The sequence below is a fragment of the Anoplophora glabripennis genome, unplaced genomic scaffold (assembly GCF_000390285.2).
Source record: "Anoplophora glabripennis isolate ALB-LARVAE unplaced genomic scaffold, Agla_2.0 scaffold191, whole genome shotgun sequence".
Taxonomy (NCBI): Eukaryota; Metazoa; Arthropoda; class Insecta; order Coleoptera; family Cerambycidae; genus Anoplophora; species Anoplophora glabripennis.
In genome coordinates, this window is record NW_019416357.1 from 34,213 (window position 1) to 60,249 (window position 26,037).

Consider the following 26,037-nt stretch of genomic DNA (forward strand, 5'->3'; position numbering starts at 1 on the left):
ACTTTTTTGTCCTTCAAAAATCTGAATTTCCAATAAGAAATTATTAAACTACGTTCAATTCTAAATAAAAAAGATATACCTGTTAAAAATCGATAAACTTAACCGTTTTCGAAATAAGAACGATTTACTATTTCTTTACAAAATTATTTGTTTGAACGTACGCCTTTAAATAAGATGACTTAAATGAAGTAGGCCGCTGTCAATGAAATGTCATGTATTATTTATGTCAATTCTAAGCAACTTATAAATACTAGACAGTTTAGTTCTTCTTCGTTTGTGATTTTTTTCATTAAAATGCCGCGTCATAATGATTATTCGTTTGTTGAAATGAGAAACATGGTATGTGTGTATGCCCAAGAAAATTATTGTGGTCGTCATGCAGCAGCGAGGTACTTGGAGTTATATCCAAATAACAGACAACCTAACCACAAGCTTTTCAAGACGTTGTACGACAGATTAGGAGAAACGGGATCATTTCGCCCTAAACGAGACGTTGGAAGGCCTAAAGTATTAGCGGCGGAGCAAGAAGAGGATGTTTTAGTGCGAATTGCCGAAAACACGCAAACAAGCACACGCCGAATTTCATCAGCTACTGGTGTAAGTCAGCCTTCCGTCTTCAGAATACTCCACAAAGAAAAATTGTATCCTTACCATTTTCGTCCGGTTCAACAGTTGATGCCACAAGATCCTCCTGGTAGATTTCGGTTCGCACAGTTTCTTCGTCGGCAACAAAATGCTGACCCTACATTTTATAATAAAATATTGTTTACGGACGAAGCTACATTTACCCGGCGCGGTGTATTTAATTGGAGAAATAGCCATTCCTGGGAACTGGAAAATCCTCACTTGCCACGAGAACAACATTTTCAGCATGAATTCTCAATAAATATTTGGTGTGGAATACTTTCCGATAACATTTTGGGACCATTTGTGTTACCCCGTCCACTTAATGGGGAAAATTATTTAAATTTTTTAACAAATGACTTGCCACTCGTTCTTGAAAATATCCCCTTAAATTTACGGCAAACCTTTTGGTTTATGCATGATGGTGCTCCCGCACATTACTCCCGACCAGTAAGAGAATATCTTGATATAAGTTTTCGAAACCGTTGGATTGGTCGCGGCAGCGAAGTGCCTTGGCCTGCGCGTAGCCCTGATTTAAATCCCCTAGATTTTTATTTCTGGGGTAACGTTAAATCTTTAGTTTATAAAGATGTTATACATACTCGAGAAGAGCTGTGGGCAAAAATACAAGAATCTGTTAACATTATCAGAGACCAACAAAGAAGTCTATTCAGTGTCAGACAAAATTTTAACGAGAGAATAAAAAAATGTATTGAAAACAATGGTCGCCACTTTGAGAATCTTTTGTAATTAGACTTAAGCATAATAAAATTTTCAGTTGTTACTGTGTTTGTCTTAATTCGTAATTAAGTCATCTTATTTAAAGGCGTACGTTCAAACAAATAATTTTGTAAAGAAATAGTAAATCGTTCTTATTTCGAAAACGGTTAAGTTTATCGATTTTTAACAGGTATATCTTTTTTTATTTAGAATTGAACGTAGTTTAATAATTTCTTATTGGAAATTTTTGAAGGACAAAAAAGTTTGACATATGTTTACTCCGACGGAACACTACAACTAACGCATCCTAGATGTGATTGCAAAATAGTTACCATTTCCGTGATTACCACCTCAGAAAACATAGGTGTACAAACTTACTTTCAAGACAATCCATTCAAAGATGCTCATAATATTTTAAAAAATCGAAAATATTTTTTCAACTTTAACACCCTGTAGATCGAAAAGGAGCAACATTCGGATAAGGCATATTTGGCTTAATCGCTCTATTTTGATGTCAGCAACATGCCCTTAAGCTCTGTCCCATTATGAATGAATCACCCTGTATATGTCCGGACAAAAGTAACATGGAGCAACATGTCATTGGTGACTAGTTTCTAGAAATAAAGTTGCTATATAGGGTGTTAGAAGTTTGTCTGCCTTAATTTTAACACACGATAGAATACATTAAAATAAACAAAAAAATCTTAAATGACATGGGTTCTAAATTCAACTATTTCCGAGAAAAAAATTACCAAAATCTCTAACTTGTAAAAAAGTTCGATTAATTAAGAAATATTGACATAACTGCGTGCACAGAAAACCATAAAATACAATGTTTATCACTTTTTTTAACTTCTTTATGCTTAATTCTAAAAAATAATTATATGTACGTTGTAATAAATTTAAAATTCGATAAAATCCATATCCAGCAATATGACAACGGCGCGGCGGATAACACGAGGTACTAAGCTGTCCAACATTATGTAGTTCAGTTGGTATCTGGAATTGGACCGTGTCTGAATGTTTTTTGCGTACCACTTTTCTTGAAGTTTTTTTCCAGCGAATGCACGAAAATTGGATTCGAAGGTGTCGTGCGTGCATCGAAAATGGTGATGGGCATTTTGATCATATGCTGTAGCATGTTTTGTACTTGTGCGTTTAAAAGTTACAGAATTTTGCTTGTTGGTAAATAAACTAAATTATTTTTAATACGTATGATTATTTGGATGACGCAAATCTTTGGGTACTTTAATAACATATTTTTCAAATTCATAATTTGATTAAAAGTTAAGTTCCTGTTTTAAGAGACTCATAATTACTAAAATTCGAGCTAAATTTTAAGCACAACATTATCTTCGTACTACAAAATCGATACAATAATACTCGCTGTATTTTGAAAACTGTTAATCTTACACCCCTGCAATATACAACTTTTTTTATTCATTTAGGATTACTCTATCTCATGCTGAAGTAATGGCAGTCAAACTTCTTACACCCTGTATATCAATATCTATGTGTTTGATTGTTTATGTCGTATGTCGTGACAAGATGAGACTGGCTCTTTTAGTATATACCTAAAGTTTATGATGAGGTCTCAGCTACAAATTTGTTGTTTATTTGATGTAACAAACAATGTTATCCAGAGATGGCGCATCTTCACTGATGCTCCTTTTTTAAATAATTGGCCCTATTTTATTGAGCAGCGTCTCAAAGTCACCGTTTACCATTCATAAAAAGTTCTTTAGATGACAACCAAATGTTAATTTATCGTCAGCGACAAATTTGCCGTGATATGTGGTTCTTTCTCCTTGAATTCTCTTCAACCAACAGGTCCTTTTTGCTTGCTCAGTATTCCCCTTCAGACTATGAGTATTGCTGGAACTATTAGTATCTCTTTTCATTCCATATTGCTATTGATTAAGAGGATTAGTTGTGAAACCGAAAAATAGATATTTTTAAAACAGTTTCAGTACTCACCAATACTAGTTACCTAATATTTAACAAATCAAGTGAGAAAATTTATATTTTTAAAAGCAGTAGAACGTTTTTTAATGATCCACTCTTCGTCCACATTGGTATCAAAAAAATATGTTGACTCGTTAGGCCATACAAAAGCAAGCAAACTGTTTTAATAAATTATTTTCCTTTGTCGCTCTCTAACAGTTTTTTTTAAATAAGTATCAACTGGCAACACTGATAGTGCGCTGGTAAAACTTACCACGCTACTTCCGGGTGGCCCGTTGGGCACCATAAACAAGAATTAAAAAAAACTAATAATAACTCGGCTATTTATTTGACTAACTTAAAATTGCACCCTGTATATACAGGCTGTTATAAATTCGATTCTCAGTACTCGGAGACGGTAAGAGATACGAACTAGTTTAAATGGGGGCAAAGTTGCATAATCAGGGGACCAATATTATGCCTCTAAAAAATCAAGACAACAGTTTTCGAAATATTTGAAAAAAAAATTTGGATTTCAGTCTTCTTTGAGTTAATATTGAAAAAAGAAGAAAACTTTCTCATGGCAACTTTTTGCCCTCTATAGAATGACTTAATTAATTTTTATATGTAACGTTTCGTCTCTCCAGGACCATCATCAACTTCATTTTTTTAAATACCACCCTGGAAATTTTATTACATGTTTTGCAAGCCGTCATGACCCCCGATAGTGTACTGCCTCAACCCGAACCAGATTCAGACGTTTTGTCGCGAAATTGCGAAATAAATAATTTTGAATCACAATTACACAATAATAATAATAATAATAATAATAATAATAATAATAATAATAATTATTCAAATAATATCAACAATACAATAATGTACATATATACACATATATACATACATATACATAAAAAGTGAATAAATATATACTCGATAAGTGTTTAACACTTGTTTCAAGATAAACACAATAAAAGGAAAGGAATACAGTACTTACAATGAAATTTCAGTGCATATTCACAATAAACATACATATATTACATATAAACCAACAGTTGCATAAAAATACAGTACACTAAAAAAATACACAAACTACATCAACGAACTAGGTGCACTAGTCTGCTGGAACCTAATGAAAATATTCATACAACACTTCTCTAGGTGTTTCCAATATATATATTTTAAGTTTTTTCTTGAATGAAGAAAATGACGCATTATGAATTTTTAAATAATCAGGTATCGTATTATATAATTTTGGAGCCAAATACATATTGGATCTTTGACCTATATTTTTTTGCATCAAAGGAGGTAAGTATTTATTTATTTTCCTTGTTTCATAGTGATGTGTGATTAATTCGCATTTGTCCTCTACTAAATGATATCTAGAGATACAATTATAATAGTATAGTTGCCTTATATCGAGCATTTTGGCTTCACTAAATAATTCGCTAGTAGAGTAAGTTTGTTCCTTCTTAAATATTATCTTTAGAAATCTTTTTTGCAGTATTTGAAGAGGTTCAATATGACTCTTAACAGCAGAGCCCCAGGCTAATATAGCATAATTTATATGGCTTTCCACTAAGGAGTAATAGATGGTCTTCAAATACTGCATGGATAACAAACTACCGAGATACTTAAAGGTATGTATTATTGACTGAAGTTTTTTTATAATATAATTTATATGATTATCCCAACGTAAATGACAATCTAATAATACACCTAAATATTTGACTTTTGTTTCAGGAAGAATCGTAAAAATGTTTCTGTTGATTTCTATATTCAAGCAATCAAAGGATGGAATTGTTGATTTATTACATGTAAAAGGTAAGTAACTAGTTTTTTCCAGATTAATTGTTAACAGTTTATAGTTAAGCCAGTCATTAATATATGACAGATCTCTTTGTGCAACTTCCTTCAATTGATCCCATGTTTCAGCCCAATGAAAAACGGCTGTATCATCCGCAAATCCTATAATAAAGCCTTTAACTGGCAAAGTGAATAGATCATTTATATATATTAAGAATAATATTGGCCCCAATACAGTACCTTGCGGTACGCCATATTCAACGGTTAATTTCTCACTGCAAACATCACCCACTCTCACGCATTGTTTCCTATTTTTTAAATAACTTTCCATTAGTTTAAGGCACTCTCCTCTGACTCCTATATTTTCTAATGACTGCAAAAGTAGAGAATGGCTGACAGTATCAAAGGCTTTGGTTAAATCAATGAACGTGCATAAGCAAGGCAAACCCTTATCAAGTGCTAGGGAAACTTTGTTTATAAGTGTAATGATTGCATCTTGTGTCGATGTGTTTTCCTTAAAGCCATACTGTTCCTGAGCTAGGAGTTTATTTCTATTTAAAAATGATACTATTCTATTTTTAATAATTTTTTCAAAAATTTTGTTAAAGTTTGTTACTAGAGAAATCGGTCTATAATTATATGCTTGTGTATTATCACCCTTCTTGAAAATGGGAATAATGATAGAATCTTTAAATGCAGAAGGCCAAATACTAGATGTCATACAGTTATTTATAATGTAAACTAATGGTTCAATTAAAAACATGGCAACAGATTTTATTATTTCTGAACTTAAATTATCATTTCCAGGTGATTTGTTATCTTTTAATTGTAATATTACGTTTTTTAGTTCCTGGTTATCTGTAGGTAGCAGCACTAATGATGATAAAGAGTTTTTTTTTGTAAATGTAACATTTTGATTAAGTTTTGGTTTTATTTTTTGAGCTAACGATTTTCCTATATTTGCAAAGGTTAAATTAAATTCATCAGCCATATCTTTAGAATTTGTTATAATGGTATTACCAGATTGTAAACTACTTATAACTTTTGGTTTTGAATAAGATCCGGTAATATTTTGAACTACTTTCCACAATTTTTTTGAATCAAATTTATTTCTATTAATTAGATCATTGTAATAATTTCTTTTTGCCGCTTTTATTATATTTGTTAATTTGTTTTTATAATTTTTATATTCTAGTAATAACTCTAAATTATTAGGATTTTTTTGCAAAACACGAAACATTTTATTTTTTTTACTTACAGATTTTATTATTGAATTTGTAATCCAGTTATTTTTTTTATGAAATTTTCTTTTTAATAATTTAGTGACTGTGCAGCTTTCAAGTGATTCTGTTATGATTTTAATAAATACATTTGTTGCAGTTTCCACATTTTCTGAGGCATAGACAGCCTCCCAGGAAGTGTTTTCCAACAATGAATAAAATTTATTAGTATCTATATTTTGAGTATATTTAAGTTTTTGTTGCATTGTGATTTTAGGATTATTTAGTATTATCTGTAATATGGTTGTACAGTGATCTGTGATATTACTTTGTAAAACTATGGGGAGAATATATTCTAATAAACTATTATTTTTTGACTTAATAAAAATATGATCAATGCATGATTTTGAGTTATTTGTTATTCTTGTGGGTTCGTTTATAGTCGATGTAAAACCGGATTCACTCATTATATTACAATATTCTACGACATAATCTGTCATGGATGATAATAAATTTATATTTATATCCCCTACAAAAAGATAATGCTCATTTGTAAACTCGAAATTTTGGAAGTATCTCTGAAGATTGGCATTAAAAATATAAGGATTATCAGCTGGTGACCTATATAATGCCAGAATCCGGACGGTGTTTTGCGAGTTATATTTAATTTTTACGTTTAGGACCTTAATATTATCGATATCATCTACTTTATACTCAAATAGCAAATTTGTTTTTATATAAAGTACGACACCATCATTCTGATTTACCAGTCCGTGATTATATAGCATGTTATAACCATCTATACTGTACAATTCCGGATTATCCAATATCCATGTTTCGGTAAAAATCAAACAGTCAAAATCTAAATCTAAATTTTGTAATAGTATTTTCATTTCATCTATATTTTTACTAAGACTCCTAATATTGTTATGTAATATTTTAAAATTCGACAATGAATTATTTACAATGCATTACAATGCATTGGTAATAAATGCTACTCTATCTTAACTTTCTGGTTTTTATGTTTAGAAAATAAAGATATAAAGGCTATTATTAAAAAGCGTAACTTTCAATGAAAATAATTTGTTGCGTATTAAAAATTAGAAATGCCAATTTTGCATTGTTTTAAAAGAATACATATCTAGATCTGAAAGTTGAAAAATGCTTTCAATATATGTATTTCTGTCGCTATAAAAATATTTGGAAAACTTTAAAAAAAAATCAATTACGTTATCAGAGATCCCAGTCATGTTACTTAGACTACAATTTTCTTTGCTTTAAGTATTCTAAGCAGTTGCTTGTGTAATATAATAAATCATAAACTCAAATGAATTGTCTGATGCAGTGTACCGTTTGGCTATCTGTGCAAGTGCATCGATTCCATCATCTGGTTCACAAAACATCTGAATTTTACAGCGCGGCGTCTGTATAATACTCGCGTTTAACTTGAGACACAAGAAGACCGGCTGAGTTGATGGTGCGTGAGAACAGGCGTGCATGTGTAAGTGAACTTTGTTAAAAGTGCCTCTACGCACTCGCGTGCTTCTACACGGTAGTGTTCAGCTAACCACATTTTACTAAAAAAAAAAAAATGTAACCCCCCCTCGGGCAAATAGTATTTAAAAGACACTATAATTATTATCTGTATCTACCGGTTTGTTGTTTAGTATTAGGAATAAAATGCGTGTAAAAGTGCGTGTGATATTTTTTTTGGTTAATTGTTTGCGTTACGGAATTGCAGAAGAGATTGGACAAACGCCAGTCATAGGAAAAAATTGGACGAGATGTTATGACGATTTTAACAGACCACAGGTAATTTATTTGAAACGGTATGAACGTTTAGAGAGCCTGCTAGATCAGTGAACCCGCGATCATGATATGTCTATAAATATAAACTTTGCTTGCCTTAAACTGGAAATTAATTTATAAGTTATATCTCGGCGCTTATGACCTTTATTCGATTAATCTTTGCAGTATTAGATTATGTTAATAAATTCTTTCGCGGGTATATCATATGCATGTGCGAGGAGTCGAGCGGTCCTAATAATTTACTTACAATATTTGATATATTTATGTACATACAGTAATTCAGAAGTTATTTATAAATTGGAGACACGAAAATACACATTGACCACGAATGCTGTTATACAGGGTGTTTCTTAAGTAAAGGTCAAACAGGTTTATTCTGTGGCCAAAAATAAGTGTTTATTGCCATATAAATGTGGGGTCTTAGGACAGCCATTATCCACCTACAGCGTCTCAAAAATTAAAAAAAAAATCAGATTTTAATTTTTAATTTCTAAATCGCTTGAGATAATTTAACCAAATTCAGTGTACATATTTAGTAGAATAGTAGGTATGACACAAAAAATTACTAGCTTTAGAAACATTCCAGTGGTGAAGGTGTGGGTATTATCGATAATTTTTTACCAAAAAAATATATCACGCTGTATAATATTACAAATAAATTAGGTCATTATATGCGCCATTGTAACGAGCGTTCAAATAAAAACGTGGTCGAAGTTGGCTCTGACACATTGGACGTAGGGAGTAGCTTATAGCGACCAACTTAACCTCATTATTCAATGAGCTGTATAGCAGCTGTCAGTTTCAATAACGTTAATGACTATATAACTTTATTTTAAAGAATAATCGTGATAACAATAACAAACAATTAAAGGAGCTGCGGAAAGTGTCCCCCTCCTTGTTATAACAATAAATTAAAGCAGCTGCTGAAAGTGTCCCCCTCCTTGTTCCAAGCACTTTTCACACCTGTTCCTCAAAGAATTAAAGACATTTTCTAAGATGCTCGGGGTATTGTTAATTTCACGAATCTTGTCTATAAGTCGAGCCTGCAGATGGTTTAAATCAGGAATAGGCAGTTCAAAAATAGTGTTTTTAAGGTAAGGCCACAAAAAGAAATCACACGGCGTAATATCACATGACCTCGGTGGAAATTCATGTTCAGCATTGAGACTTATTAGTCGATTTTGGAAAACTTCCCTCAACATATTCATCGTCTCGCCTGCCGTATGTGCCCTTGCGCCATCTTGTTGAAAGTAAAAGTTTGTAATTTCGTTTTCTTCCAGCTGGTTAACAAAAGGAGCGATAATTTCTTCTCTATACCTTTGCGCAGTAAGAGTACCATTAAAAAAAATAGGTCCATAAATCCTCCTTCGATTGAGAGCACACCAAACTCCAATTTTTTGAGCGTGTAGAGGGCCCTCGACAAAAAAGTTATCTGGTTTTTCAGAAGACCACATTCTCATATTCTGTGAGTTTACGTAACCACTTAAATGAAACCAGGCTTCATCAGAAAAAAAGGTGATATTATGAAGTTCACCGTAGTTGTTTAAAAACCATTCACAAAATACAGCCCGTCGCGGAAAATCAACTTCATGAAGTTCTTGCTGACAAGTTAAACGATAGGAGAACAAACGCAAATCTTTTTTTAACACTGTGTGGCAGGTACCGACTGATACTCCCACCATTTGTGATAAAACACGTACAGAAGTTCTTGGCGCATTTTCCATTATTTGTTGGACATTTTCTTTTAATTCTTCAGTCCGCTTTTTAGGTCGGCCGCTTCCTTCTTTTCTTGTTACACTGCCCGTTTCACGAAAAACATTAACACAACGCTGAACTGCACTTTGAAAAATTTTGTACTCAACAACGCCGGGAAATTGATTTTGAAATTCTATGAAACATTCCTCAATAGAATACTTCCATATTCCATCAATCTTGCGTCCATTTCTAAAGTAGGACTCTATGATAAACACTTTTTGTTCTTGAGAAAACACCATTTTAAACGCTTTTTAAAACGAAAATATTCAAATTGATAGCGGCGATTTAGCGCTTTGACAGTTGACGTTTAAGTTCATTTGCTATACGCTACGCCCTACGTCCAAATTTTCAGAACCAACTTGACCACGTTTTTATTTGAACGCTCGTTATTATGTTCACTTTTTTTTCTTTACACTATTTTGTATTCCAAACCGATTAATAACAAAATTGATTGTTTGATCAAGTGCATTTTTACAGTTACTTAAATTACTTAAACATATCTTAGGGAGGCCACGCAAAACAATAATAATAGGAAGCCGTCATTTTATGTAATATTGTGTATTGTCAAATTAAGCTTATTTTTTAAAAAGATTAAGTTTTCATAGTGGCTTATGCATATTCAAATGCTGAAATGGCCAATTAGGCCAATTAATAGAGGTCTTGTTTGTGACAAAGTAGTAAACGGATTGTGCCATCATGTAAAAGACAGTTTGTACATACAGGGTGTTCAAAAAGTTTGGAACCCCCTCTATCTCAGAAAATACTGCTCAAACAAAAAAATGATTAGGACAAAAGTTGTAGGGTTTTCAGTGAGCAATCCAACGGTGACCTTGACCATGACCTTGAATGTCATTTAGAGGTCAAGTTGAAAATTTTAAATGGAAACGTATACTTTTGACTCCGGAAATGCTAAGAGCGGAAAATTTTACGTTCGAATGTGACCTTGACCATGACCTTCAAGGTCACTTAGAGGTCAACCTGAAAATTTTAAATGGAACCGTATATTTTTGACCCCGGAAATAGTCACAGTATTTCCAACAGCCTGTCTCGAAAGGTTCTCATCAATGGAAAAATTACCGAGATGTTAGGGTCAAAAATATACGGTGCCCTTTAAAATTTTCAACTTGACCTCTAAATGACCTTCAAGGTCATGGTGAAGGTCACCGTTGGATTGCTTACTCAAAACCCTACAACTTTTGTCCTAATCATTTTTTTTCTTTGAGCAGTATTTTCTGAGATAGAGGGGGGGACTCCAAACTTTTTGAACACCCTGTATATGCTTATATGTTTCCTACTCCAATTTACCATTAATTCATATTCTATAAACATTTTTATGCAAAAAACGCAATAGAAGTAAAATACTACAAACCGTATATTCCAACTTTCCTATAAAATGATGCGAAATAGGTGAAAAATTTTGAATATTGTTAATTATAGTATAATTTTTAGTAATAAGTGGTGATATATACAAAATATAATAAAATTTCCTTAACAAGGACACCTAAATATGTATTCTTTGGAAGAGAAATGTACATTTTGTAAGAAAATTTTCAAATTAACGTAGATGTCAAGATTTCGCGTAAATGTCAAAAAATGCGGGAACAAAACAAGAATGTTCCCAGGTGGTCTATTCTTGAATTTCAGGGAGTAGAACTTGTGAGGGAAGTGGGCGTGGTTCTCTTAAAAATGCACAACAGGGTATTCTTGAAAAAATATTTAGGGAGGGAGCTACTCCCAAGAGAACTTAAAGTTCTCCTAGTAGAGACTGAGGGAAATAGCAAATCTAACCTTAAATTGTCTGTTTTTGTTTATTTTTGAAGTACCTAAAATGTCAAATGAGTTGAACATTTTAATTACATAAATCTAAAATAAACATGGAAAACTTAAATTTAATGCTGTGGAATGACATTATTAACGAGGATGTTGAGGAAGCGGTGGCAGAATTGGCTATTAGAAGAGATGTTTCGCCCCAGACAAATGCATTTCAAGTATCTGTATCTGATAGAAAATTTTTGCAGTTATTTAGAGTAGATAAGCACCTCTGTCATGACATAATTAATATGGTCAACCCTCTCTTAGAACCTCTCTTAGAAGGTGTGTTCACAGGTTCACAGGAATCACATGATTCTGATTCCATGTATTGGTATTATTTATTATGTGTTACCACTTACAATAATATTAAACTATAACTAACAATATTCAAAATTGTATATAGTTGTTACGATCTCAATTGGAACCGCATAAAAACATTTAATTCATAAATTCTACGGAATCCATAGACGTCCAGAAAAATTTAGCCCTGTCTCGTCTAGATATACTATATTCCGAGCTATGTTACCATGTAATTACCATAGATTGTCAAGTTTCTTATGTTTAAAATCACATTGTAATAAAGCATGTAAAAGATTTATAATTATAATCAGGATAATCGCTTAATTTATATCGAATCATGTTTAGTATCATTTAGTAGAATCAGTAGGAACTTTATTTTCTTTATACATATAAATTGTGCGCCGCGTTACATCTGATAAAATTGTCAATTTTCTTTAATTTTGTATTTTTCCCTTTCATCTTTGTACCGTGATCAATCCTTCTTTAATTACGCCATAAATCGTCGTTTTTGATATCTTAGTTAATAGTCCAGGCAAGTTAGACCAAAATCACCCAGAATACGGCAATTTTTTTCTGATGAACCGATCGAGTTGCGGTTTTCGGCATTGTCTTCGAAAAAACATCAGGAAAAAAGACTATATATTACACTTTGGGGCTGGATCGAAACTGCATTGCGGGTGCATAAAGTGCATCTTGGAGTGCATCAATTTTTCTAAATTTTCTAAAAATGGTAAAAATTGACTAAAATTGTAGAAATTTGTGTGCACGGGTTTTTTGACCCTGAAAAATATACCCAACGGCCCTGGGGCCCCCAGGGAGGCAAGCGGGGCGTCTTCTGTAAAACATCGAATAGCTGAGTAATTGACTTCTAAATTTCTACTCGGGGGTTTTCGGGGTCGGGGATTCCGAATCTGACACTGGAAAATATCCATTAATATTAGCTTGTCTAACACTGAGAAAAATTGTCGTAGAATTGGAGAAATCCTGGACAATCCGTTCCCAAGAGACACATTTCGTTAAATCAAAGAAATATTCCTTAAAACCGAAGAATATTTCATGGATCATGGATTTTCAAAAGAATCTCTTGGGCCCGTGCGACTGCGGATAATGCATAACAATTCCCGACAAAATCCGATTATCGACAACGCAGATCTTGTGGGTGCAGGAAGCATGGAATTACATGCGCAACTGTTCCATTCCTGAAATAGTCGAAAATGTAATATAGATGGTAGTGATGGAGACACTGATGATGAAAGTTGTGATTGATAGTGAAAGTGTTAGATAAACATATGATAGTAGTTGTCTCACTAATTGCTTTACAAATAAAAAGAAAATTGGTTCTCAGAATAAAGTGGATTCTTTTCGACTCATTAATTTCCTGTTAGTTTTTCTTACCCTTCTTGTCTAATCTCTGTAAATTTGCGTGTGTTACAATGTAAAGATAAGCCTACAAGATCATGGTTGGTAAGCGGATGGAACAGTTTTATTGCAAAAATCTGCCTTTCGATGTTTTCCAGAAAGCCCACCCTACGGGTGTCGTGCATACTTTTTAGTGTCAGAATCGGAATTCCCGACCCCAAAAACCCCGAGTGGAAATTTAGAAGGCAATTACTCAGCTATTCGATGGTTTACAGAAGCCCCCCTTACCCCCACTGGGGGCTCCAGGGGCGTCGGGCATACTTATCGGTATCAGAATTGAAATCCCCGACCTCAAAAACACCCGAGTGGAAATTTAGAAGGCAATTACTCAGCTATTCGGTGTTTTACAGAAGGTCCCTCTTGCCCCCTGGGGGGGCCCAGGGGCGTTGGACATACGTTTCACTGTCAGAATCAAAATTCCTGACCCCAAAAACCCCCGAGTGGGGATTTAGAAGGCAATTACTCCGCTATTCGATGTTTTACAGAAGGCTCCCCCTTGCCCCACTGGAGAGCCCCAGGGCCTACGGGCATATTTTTCAGGGTCAAATTCGGAATCTCCGACCCCGAAAACCTAATTTCTACAACTTTTAGTCAATTTTTACCATTTTTAGAAAATTCGGAAAAATTGATGCACTCCAAGATGCACTTTATGCACCCGCAATGCAGTTTCGATCCAGCCCCAAAGTGTAATATATAGACTTTTTTCCTGATATTTTTCCGCGAAGACAATGTCGAAAACCGCAACTCGATCGGTTCATCAGAAAAAAATTGCTGATTTATTGTCTAACTTGCCTGATCTATAATGCGTTAATACGTTTCCTAACTTTTTTATCACATTGTTCATTGATCACTATTTTCAATTTTCATACATTCATATACATATAAGTATTTAATATAATACGTTGACTTTTTACGTGTAAATCTTTGTTTTTAAACTATAAGTTTGTTTCGAAACTTTCGACCGGTTCCACTATTTGGGGATTTTCCCGAGTTATTTCGTTATCTTCCGCTTTAAAGAGTCTCCAGAGCACTCTAAATTACTTGATAATTACATATAACATTTATTTTAATAACAACCAATAAATAAGTAAGTGAACCCATGTACCATACAAAAAATGATTTACGACCTAGTGGACCAATACAGGTTTGCTTTGACGACCAGCGCGCCGCCATCAATTCTACACCAGACGGACTAGTTTATACATCAGGCAGACTAGTTTACCAATACCGGACTTGCCGAATTGCTATTCGAGTATAAATTACGAGACACACCATGGCCAAAACATAAGAAGAAATTTCAGGAGAAGTGCATACGGTGCTTTAAAATTTACAGGTTCCAATTGACATCGTAACAACTATACCTATCTATCCATTGTCCCTCATCTCCCGACCTTCCCCCATTACTTGACCGCGTACGTGCGCTCTGCCGTTTTTGAGCAAGTTTGGAGGAATTTTTCACTTATTTCGTATCATTTTATCGGAAAATTAGAATATAGATTTTGTAGTACTATACTTCTACTTTTAAATCCGGCTGAAAAATTAATATCGGACCACCTCCAAGGCATCCAGAAACTTAGCAAAATAATGCACCAAAAAATCCAAATTGCAATTGTGAAAAAACTAATGGTCCGACAGCATGCATAAAGTACATATAACTCACTACTTTTGTGCATCGGGTCAGCTCTACAACTTAAAAAATGGCAGAGTAATGAATTTTAAAATAACGCTAAATTTTCCGATTTTTCCCGGTTTTCTTCGTTTCTAATTATTCGATCGGATCGATCGACCTCTCGTTTTATTCGTATTTCGGTTCTTTACAAATTGTCTCTAGCATTCAGATTGGTTCGTTAGTTTAGGCTTTATAAGCAAAAAACTAAAAAAATGCGTTTTCTTGCATAAAAATGTTTATAAAAAATTAATAAATGCTAAATTAGAGTAGGAAACATATAAGCATATATCTACAGAATGTCTTTTAAGTGATGGCACAGTCCGTTTACTACTAGTAGGTACTTTTGTCACAAAATCATTTAATGCTCTATTGATTGGCCTAAATATGATTTATGGCCTTGCAGATACATGTCGACGAACAATATTGTCGGGCAACTTTGACGGAGTGTCTTCATACAAATACATGTTTGTTTCAAACTTGAAACAATTACCACTTCAAAAGGAATTTCTTTGATAAATCAGCCACACAAAAAAATCCAAACCCAAGAAACCTAATTTAGGAAAAAATCAGTTTTAATCTATATTTGGACGTTTTCACCCAAAAATTTTACCTTTCTCCGAAATTCATCGGCAAGTCATGAATTTTGACTACAAAATCGTGTTCAGCGCATCGAATTCCTTCGGAAATGATATGTGGCTCTCTTGAGTTCGGACTTTTTTGTGTGTCTGTGTAATAGAAAAAATAACTTGGAATAGACTGTTCTTTCATAAGAAATGTTCCATACGGCAATCGTTTTTGTAATAAATAAATTAATTTTACGGAATGCACTCTTCTCAGTATTCCTTAATTCTGTAAATTATGAACAGCATCTTCAATCATATTCCACAGTGTACAGTTTCAGTTTTAAAGTCCCCGAAATAAAAAAAATCATAGGGATTTAAGTCAGGTGAACGTGGTGGTCAGTGGATTAAAGCATAGTGTCTACTGTCTATATATTTTCCTGAGTACTAATCATTTAAATGCTCTTATAATGAGACTTAAGTGCAGTGGTGCCCCGTCATTCATAAAATACATGTGATTACTTAAATTAACTAGTAGATCGTCAAACAATCCCAGAAGAATAATTTGTAGAAAATCTAAATAACTGTTACCATAGAAATGATTTGGTAATCTAATAGGACCAAGCAAGGAAAGTTACTGATTAAACTAATCGGCACGTTTATATCAAATTCACAATGAAAATTCTTTCCATAACGATACGGGGATTTTCATCTGCGTAAACATGCATCTACTGTCTCCAATTTCTTATAATCCGGTTTGTACGTAAAAAGATGTTTCTTCTGGAAGCTTATACCTCCAGCTCTGTACTGGCGAATAATTTCTGAGATTTGAAGTATTAAGAGCTTGAAGTTGTTGAACTGGGTGAACATGAAAAGGATGAATTAGTTGTTGACTGTAGTTTTGGAAATTATAGTCCACCTCTGTATTAATATGACGCTGGTTACCATAATTTCCAGAATTTCTACTTCCGCAATGAGACTGAGGAGGACGTCCGGTGTTACTTCTGTTAACTTTAAACTGATCTGTTCTTTGAAGACGCCCTTCAATGTTCCTCAAAGTTTGATGTTTTGAGATTGGACGATTCGGATATCTTTCATAATACACGCGCATGCTTTCCTGTTAGTTTCCTTCACAAAACCATCCAATGAATCACATATCAATTTGTTCGTCAAGACTGTATCTATTGTTCATTTTTGAATAGTTAAAATTACAGTGGCTCTATACAAGACAGTGGCGACAATAGCGACTAAACCCCGCCCATCCGCCATGTTGCATCCAATGTCAAATTAAAAGTAACTTTTATAAAAAATAAATTAAGGACAAGAGTATTTTTCTTATAAATTTTACGCACAGATTTTAGCAGATAACTTCCTTGGAAAGTGATTTTAAATAATGAATGAATGTAGAATCTACTTGTGCAATAGGGGAGGATAAATATATAATAGTAGCAACTATTAGTTTTTATTTTCTAGGTAAGTAAAATTAAGCTTACCTACATTACACAATGAAATTTATTGAGTTTATATTACAAAAATAAATACTTAATACTAGTGATAGTATTTGTTACAATAAATGTCCAGCAACACTTTTACTTGCAAGCTTTTTTATGCTTTTTGGCATTTTTTGGAAGCTATGTTTAATCGGAACATAATAAATCTTTTAACAATATTATTTTTTGATCTGATGACAATTTGGTAGATCTAAATTTAAACCAGACATTTCTTTTAAGAAAAACTCTTTTAAATTTATGTTCTGTCAAGATACAGTCGCAAAACATGTTGTAAAACACTTTCCATCTGCAAGAAGAAACAAAATACCGCTTCATTGCAAAAAGAGTGAATGTTCTCTAAATCTCCTAAGTACGCTAAATTTTGAAAATGTTTTACAAATCGGCGTTTTAGAACTAACAGCGTGTACACAGTTTCTACAAGTTGTTGATGTTTTAACGATACTTTGAGCAATATATCCACACACATTATAAAGAGAATTTAATTCATTAAAACTAAGATTAAATTTTGGATCTTCTATGTTAGCACGAACCTTAACTTCCTCATAAGTAGGTGTTATATTTTGTGTTATGGTGTCCAAAAAACTTGAAAGAAATTCACGGTCGTCGTCCTTATAGAAGCTTCTGCAAACATTATAACTATCCCTTAGCACAGAATACCCAATATAGTATCACTAATAATCACCAAAATTAAAATAAAACAATACAAATATTGAATAACACCAAGAATGCTCCTGACACATGACACATCACAGATGAATTTGACACTGGATGCAACATGGCAGCTAAAATCACGTGGACCAATTAAAAATGATACTCTCTATTGTCGTCACTGTCTTGTATAGAGTCACTGTACTTAGTTAAAATCAACGAAACTCATTTATTAATGACAATTAGTGGAAATACTGACAACTTTAGTCAACGGTAGCCTACTATTGTTTTTCCCAAAGTACAATATACAGGGTGTTCCACCACGAACTCCATCGATGGATATCTGGGAAACTGCTCGAATATTTTTTTTTGAAATTGTGATGGTGTAATACGGACCGTGGGGCCTACCAAACTAAAATATTTTCAATTTCATCGTACTTCCGGTTATACCGGAAGTCGATACCAACTTTCTTATTTTAAATGGAACCCCCTGTATATTATTGCGTTTTTGGAAAGAGCATCTATTTTTAAGTTGAAAACATATAGCACACTCTTTACTTTGGATTGACCATTTCCGAAATATTTATATAAAAACTGGAAAATATTCATGTCAAATTCGATAAATTAGGTCTTCCTCTACAAAATGTCCAATTTGCATAAAAAATAAATCTATGTTTCCGGGGAAACTAAATTTTGCTGACAGTTTGCATGTGTCAATTTTTGCTTAAAAATCAACATATCTCGGAAACGGTCAATCCTAAGTCAATCCTATGCCGTGTGCTATATGTTTTCAACATAAAATAGATGCTCTTTCCAAAAATGCAATAATATACAGGAGGTTCCATTTAAAATAATAAAGTTGATATAACCGGAAGTACGATGACTTTGAAAATCACACCATCACAATTTAAAAAAAATCCATCGATGGAGTTTGTGGTGGGACACCCTGTATAATATTGAACAGTTCTTGTAAGAGATCTGTCTATTAAAATTTCCGTAAATTAGAATTTCATGTTTTTAAATAAATTACTTTTGAGATGACGTAATTATTTCAAGTTTGAATCGCAAATGCATTATTAATAATCTAATAAAAAATTAGGAGCAAGAGACAAATTTTTAACAAACCCTCATCTTTATGACAAACTAGAAGTTATTGCTTGACCCCCGGCAAAATTATGAGCAGTAGAAGTTGTGGTAGCTCCATCCACATGGAATATTTTGGACACCCTGTATAATTTTAGAATTTTTAAAAAGCACATCCTATATATTGTGCTACATTGGCTATTAGAGTATGTCTTAAGTGTAACATGTTGATGTCTAACAATCAACTAAATTTACTCTATCTGGCATTTTCTGATGGCTCCTTATTATTATGAACTATAGATGGTGACAAACTACGAGTATTATATTCAAATACACAGTTCCAATTTTTTGGAGCAGTTGACGCATTATTTCTGAAACATGGTAGTTAGGATTGGAGTTTTGGCTTGGCCAGCACGAGTCCAAACCTTAATCCCATTGAACATGTTGGGGTGTCATTGAAGACAATCAAGGGATTATCTGAATTGGGCTAATAAAATACATGATACATCTCTTTCTTGAAATATAGAATGGTTTTGGTCAAAATGACACCCTTTTTGATCATGAACCATGGATGAGAGGGTATGATCTGAATCAGAATTGAAAATACCTGATATTAAATTATATTGATGATTTATACTTGTATATAAAATTTGCAATTTTATGGGTTTTAATCAAAGGGTGATACAAGACATTTTTGTGAAATTAATGTTTTAAATAATATAGTATATAAAGTTTAAATTTCTTATTTATAACGTAACAATAAGTTACTAAAATTATTTTAGTGGTGTGTTGGAGTAGTGTACTAGAAGATGTACAGAAGTTTAATTTAAAAAATCCCAAAAAAAGTGACCTGCCACGCTTCCTAAATATATCCAACACAAAAACCAATGATATAAAAACTTCTAAACAGCTACAACTTTGATATTTAGTACTTTTTATAAACAAAAACAGTTAGTTTAAAATTAGTATGATTGTTGCAAGAAATAAATACAGAAAATATTTGAATAATAGAAAATATTCCAACAGACAGACGGATGCACATTCGAATATAATGCTTACATAAGGTTCAAAATTCATTGTTTCGAATCAAATGGGATTTCTAATGCTCTAGGAACAAAGCTATTAAAATAATTCTTCATGCTATGAATCTCGGAGGGGGCATTTATTTATATCACATACAAAATCCGTAGTGGCATTAGGAGGAAATTATTTCAAAACGGTTATTTGCAATTTTATTGTTTAGTAAAGTATGTAAAATATTTCAGGAGGTGATTATTTGATATGGTTTTCAAGATATGGACCATATTTTTTTTTTAATAGAAGAGCGCTTACGATAGTTCCCCAAAACTGTATACGGTAATCTACACTTAATACTGTAGTATAACAACCCGGGTTCGATCGAAAAAAAATAATATAAACATAGTTGTGGCTAAAAATATGTGATCGTCATAAAGAATACCCACGTTGTATACATCTATTTTTAATTGATCAGAAGGCGCTGGCTACCGACTTTAAAGAGGGGAAGTATGGTTTAATTTTTATAAAACAAAAACAGAGTGAATACACCTAACTTTATTATTTATGTACAACAGTCTTCAAATTGAACATGTGACAAATAGAAAGAACAACAAAAACATTAACAACCATTTAACATAAAATGAGAATGCCAGGCTCACCTAGAGCTCCTGTGGGGAAAGAGCATGGCAGAGAAACCCACGATCGTTGCTACCCAAATATAAAGACAAAACAACCGCTAACAAAAGGCATAAATTAAGATCCTTTGCTAATAATTAAGACCTGACTTATTTAATGTGTGTCACCTCACTCGAATCAGACATACACACTTCCAAGTAAAACTGAAGAGGTTTGGTGTTAGTTAGCCGGCAGGGCCGGAAGGTACTGGAATCCGACGCGGAAGGCAATCCAGCTATAGTTGAGATTTCGAAAGATCTGTTTTAGCAATTCTTTTTTTTGTATTTAATTATTCTTTTTTTCAGATTTGTTCCTCACAGGTGAAAATGTTAGTGAATTCAACAAGGCCCTTATATGCGTCTTGACATAAAGTGAGCACAAGAAATCAAAGAACAACGTAGTCATGATAAAACAAGTTAAATGTGAAACAAAGGGGTTGTTATTGCAATATCCGGGCAGTCACGACAATAAATATATTTTAACATGAAATAAATAATGAGAAATCGTTAATAATAATTGTAACAATTTTACCTTAGAAAAATATACGCCTCTGAATATAAAACAATGAAGGCTAAACATACACAGAATTATTATCATGAAACATCTATAACCATCACAATCATAAGATTACATAGAACAATTAACAACAAAGTACTTACAAAATATTATCTGCTAATTAATACTTTGATTTTCACTATTTTACCACACTGCCCGCCGATCGTCTTGCTACCTATCTGCACACTATTCTCACCTCGACTAACTAGGCTTCCTTCCAAAATTCCCCACCTAAGCGCTTCTTTTTGCTTTCTTCTACCAACTGTTAATATTACGTTTTTATTATTGTGCAACACCCATGTAACAGGTGACGTCGGTTTTGCACAATACTTAGATATGGAGAAGTTTTCCAACTACTAGTTCCTAGTGCCACAAACCTAAAGATAAATCTAGTGTGTGGCAACTGCATATAGCTGGCTAGCCTAGAAGGGCCGCAGTCTGTCAGAATTTCTTTTTATGCCGATTTGTATTGGATATGCCGTTTTCTAGGTTATGACATCGTTTGTTTATATTTGGCCACTTGTAGGCAGATGTATGCAATTACAATGATCTGTGACGCTCCCCTTAACTACTCCATATAGTCTAAAATCAAATTGCAACTTAGGATGAGATTAAACAGAACATAACCATGTGAGATCTACTCTCTACTTTGACGCTATAAGAGCACAATCTTTTGATCAATTATATTATTTATATTGTAAACATGTACGGTATAGATAAACGTAATAAATATTTTATGCAGAATTTATATTTATTGCGATTATTTATTATAAAATGGTGAATTTTCTATAGATGTTTCCTACCTCATGTCTCTGATGTAATATGTACAATATTCACATAATTATTTGATTAAAATAACTCAACTGCTTTTACAACCTCAATGTCAATATAAATCAGTTATGCTGAAGAAAGAAAATTTATTGTAAGTAAAAGCTACCTATGTATCAGTATGTACACAGACAATATAGCTTATAGCCTCAGACCACGCTTTAAATGCTGGAAATTGGCAACCTAATAAGGATGCAGGGTCTTGCTAGCCGGCATCCAACTATAAAATTTAGCGTGGTATCTCTTCTACTCAGTAATAAAGGCAGTTCTAGCGGTGGCTTTGTTGCCAAATAATAACTGCCAAATAAATTTAATGCATTTAATTATGTAATTGAAGAGTTATATGGAACTTATCTTTTGTTTGGAAATGACATTAGTGTTAAATGCTAAATAAAATAAAGCAAGTTAGAATTAAAACTATGAATTTACCAAATTATTTAAATAATTCAAAGAAATTAAAAAATGTAACATTTCCTTAAGAATAGTACCTTAATTTTTTATTTAATAAAATCCTCAAGAGGTGGGTGATATGAAATTTACTTAAAAGAACAACAAATCATCAATTAATGAGATCGCTACTGCTGTTGCAATTATTGACTAACTTTTTTGTTCTTCGACAGACGGACTTCGGACCTTTTCCTTTCAACTCACAACCTGGGGTGTGGATTTTTTTAATTATTTTTTTAATTCAACGCATCGTTTAGGAGTTATACGGCCTTTTTACTATATGACATCACACACCTCTTGTTTCCAAAATTTATTTTCGACATACGGACTTCGGATCTTTTGCATTCAACGCAGAACGGACAATCAGAACCACGGGTTAGGGGAGATTTTGTTAATTATTTATTTTTCGGTTCAACGCACCGTTTCCGAGTTATAAGATCTTTTTTATTGTATCACCTCACACACCTCTTGTTTCCAAAATTTATTTTTAGCATATGGACTTCGGACCATTTGTAAAAGGGACATATAGAACCAGGGGCGAAGCAAATAAGACCTATGCCTCATTTCTGTTGGTTTCAGCATCAATATTGACCTTCAAACTTACGAAATAACCTTGTACGCATATTTCATGTTTCTAACAATGTTAAAACCAATTCTGAAACTAAATTCAATTCATCGAAACGAGTTTCCTGTTGGTTAGTACCTTAAACAATAAATAAAATTCCATATTCTTATTTCAGCTTTACACTCACGACACATGTGATCTAAAATTATTTATACATATCACCAAAATTTGAAAAGCAAATAAGTTTTGTTCAGCCCTATATGACTGCATATCGTAAATGCTATCTATACAAAATTATATTGTATTTTCGTACACTTAAAATTGCAGAACCTATAGTATTTTCCAGAAGCTTCCAGAAAAACAATCATAAATGCTGACAGAAGATGGGGGAAACGAAACAGATAACATTGAAGTAGTTAATCAATTGGAGCTTGACGAACATTTTGTTTCATCTCTTTCGACATCTAATGTCGAGTTCAATATACCACTTCTAGTTATGACCACAACAAATACCAAAAAGAAAGAAAACTCTTAATCCCATCTGAGAAATGGTACAAATTATGAGCTGTAACAGCTTAAGAATAAATTTTCAAATAATTTAAGCGAATTTAGACGATGTTTTAGTTAAGCAAAGTGTTTATTTGTACCTGTATTAGAAGCAGAAATGCATCAAATTCAAGAACAGACACAAACATATATATTTCCGTCTACATAAAATCCAATCTTAACACCAAATCAATCAACCCTACGTGCTCAAACACATCTATCTATCCATCTCCAGTTGCCTAATTATTATATGAAAAGCAAAATACTTTTCTTGAGTTCAATTATTATCTTTGTGGACCCAATATTTTCTCCGCCGTTTGTGATTTAATATAATTACTGTAGCTACATAAGTCTCTAAAAATTTGGTGTCAAAACTGCTTCCTATCTCTATATTATACACGAAGTAAGTTACTAACACTGTTTTTCTTTAATATCAAATAAAAATTTGACGCGTGTTGGTACAGCCTTGATAAATGATTACAAGGCACGTGATCGCTGGGCTTAGGCAACCAACATTGCACGGCTGGTACAGCATCTAAAAATCTCTAAATCTTAGCGTTATTAATATTAATGATTCGTTTACAATGAATAATAAATTACGTTTACGCTCGAGATAAGGTGATCGCTGAATGGTTGAATAAAATCTAGTGAAAACAGAATGTTGTGTTTTAATGTAATTTTGATCTTACTATTTTAATAATTTTTAATTTTACCGATATTTAATTGCCAACGAGAAGGAAATAAAATTACTGTTCCATACAAAATTACTGATCACGTGCCTTGTAATCATTATCAGCAAAGTATAGGCAACAGATTTATCGGCTGTTAGGCGTCAATTATTATTATTAGTACAAGTTTACCCAGAAAAAATATATACCCATTTATTAAAACCTATTTTATTTCAAATTATTTTAAGGTTTAAGATTTATCATGTTTCTTCAGAATAAATAGTAAATTCCTTTATAACAAGATCTGAATAAAATATTCGCTCTACGCCTTGGTATTGATCTTTCATCACTCATCGCCTGCACATTGTATCCTGTCAGATAAACACAATGCAGACTCGATAAATATAGGTAAAGGTCAAGAGTCAAAAAGTACGAGTATATATTTTACAGACATTGAGTTTGCACATTTTTGTCTTGTAACGTTACATTGTTTGATGTAATTGTTTGATTTTTGATTTATTGTATCATTTTCTACTCGATATCTTACATTGTCACCGATGCTAACATATATCATTACGTCTATCTACTTTAAAAAGAAGGCAAACAAAAATGTTGGAAGCCGAACATTTTTCTTTAATTTTTAAAGTTCTTTTTACATATTTTAATGCGCTAATTAACCTTCCTGGCTCTCCGTAATCGAGTTATTTGAGAAAAATCTCCGAAAAAATACGAAAAATACGAATGAAGTAATTTATTTGGACAAGTCACATTCCAATGAACTTTGACTCCGAGCACTGCTGTTGTCCCAGCTTTTATGGTTCCCTAAAAAGTTTTGAGCGACGTTGTAAAAACTCAGCCCAGCTGCTCTCTCAATATCTGTCACTGTAATAAAATTTTCATTGTAAAATATTTGTCGGATTTGAAGTCCGTCAAAGGTCCGATTTTATCCAAAACCTTGACAAATTGTTTCATTAAACCAAGTTTATTGTGGAGCAAAGGAAGCAGCATTTTTGAAGGGTCGACCAAAGGTTGTGTGAACATTGTGACTTCCTGGATTGACCGCTCTTTTGTTGGTCATTGTTTCTTCATGTAGTGATTATTTCGATCTCGACTATCCCATAGACACAATAAGAAGCAGGGATACTTGGTAAATGCTGACTACTGCTTCAAAATACATATTTAATTTTCTGCAAAACGCATGTCATGTTTTCATAACTTTATTTTAATATGGTTAAGCATGCAATGGAAATGGAGGTGAAACTGTAACAGAAGGATATGAGGACGAATTCGTACCGGCAGATCCATTTAATCAGGAAGATTTTAATGATACGATTAGAAAAATAGGGATTATAAAAGATGTGACTGAATTTTTGGCTAAGGAAATAAAGAGTTCCTGGTACTGCCAGTACCAGGAACGACATCAACTTTTTACGGGGACAAAAAAGAGGTTACGAAAGTTGTTTAATAAAGAAGACAAAGGCTCTTTGATATATTGTACAAATGATTTGATGAATAAATTGAAAACTAAAGTTTACAAATTCGAAGAGTGGAAATTCATACTTTTCGAAATAAAGCTTAAAAGCGATACTACTACACAATGGAAATAAATACATCTGTATTTCCATTACACTCTCAACTACATTAAAAGAAAGTTATGAAAATGTGACACGGGTTCTATAGAAAATTAAATATGATAAGTTAGTGGTGATTTAAAACTCATATGATTCTAGGGCAGCAGTTAGGATTTACCAAATATTCCCACTTCTTGCGTCCGTGGATAGTCGAGAATGAAGCAATTACTACAAAAAGAAACAATAACCAACAAAAAAATCACTCAGGCCAGAAAATTACCC

General features: G+C 33.0%; 2 protein-coding genes and 1 long non-coding RNA gene across 3 annotated transcripts in view; all 3 read left to right on the forward strand.

Moving 5' to 3' along the window:
* Positions 1 to 294: 294 nt before the first annotated feature.
* On the forward strand, positions 295 to 921 carry LOC111691431 (the record flags this gene model as incomplete). The annotated part of the gene is made up of 1 exon (XM_023454243.1): positions 295 to 921. A coding segment is annotated over exon 1 (627 nt), but the record flags the coding sequence as incomplete, so codon positions are not given.
* Positions 922 to 4,307: 3,386 nt separating this feature from the next.
* LOC111691434 lies at positions 4,308 to 5,565 on the forward strand. Its single transcript, XR_002762946.1, has 3 exons — positions 4,308 to 4,931; positions 5,035 to 5,115; positions 5,432 to 5,565. It is a non-coding gene; the product is annotated as an uncharacterized LOC111691434 (long non-coding RNA).
* A 2,330-nt stretch (positions 5,566 to 7,895) lies between these two features.
* Positions 7,896 to 26,037, forward strand: part of LOC108905813 (laminin subunit gamma-1-like) — a 113,241-nt gene continuing 95,099 nt past the window's right edge. The window contains exon 1 of the mRNA XM_018708840.2: positions 7,896 to 8,129. Within this exon, the coding sequence (XP_018564356.1) occupies positions 7,998 to 8,129 (132 nt within the window). The 5' untranslated portion in view covers positions 7,896 to 7,997. The remainder of the gene's footprint in view (positions 8,130 to 26,037) is intronic.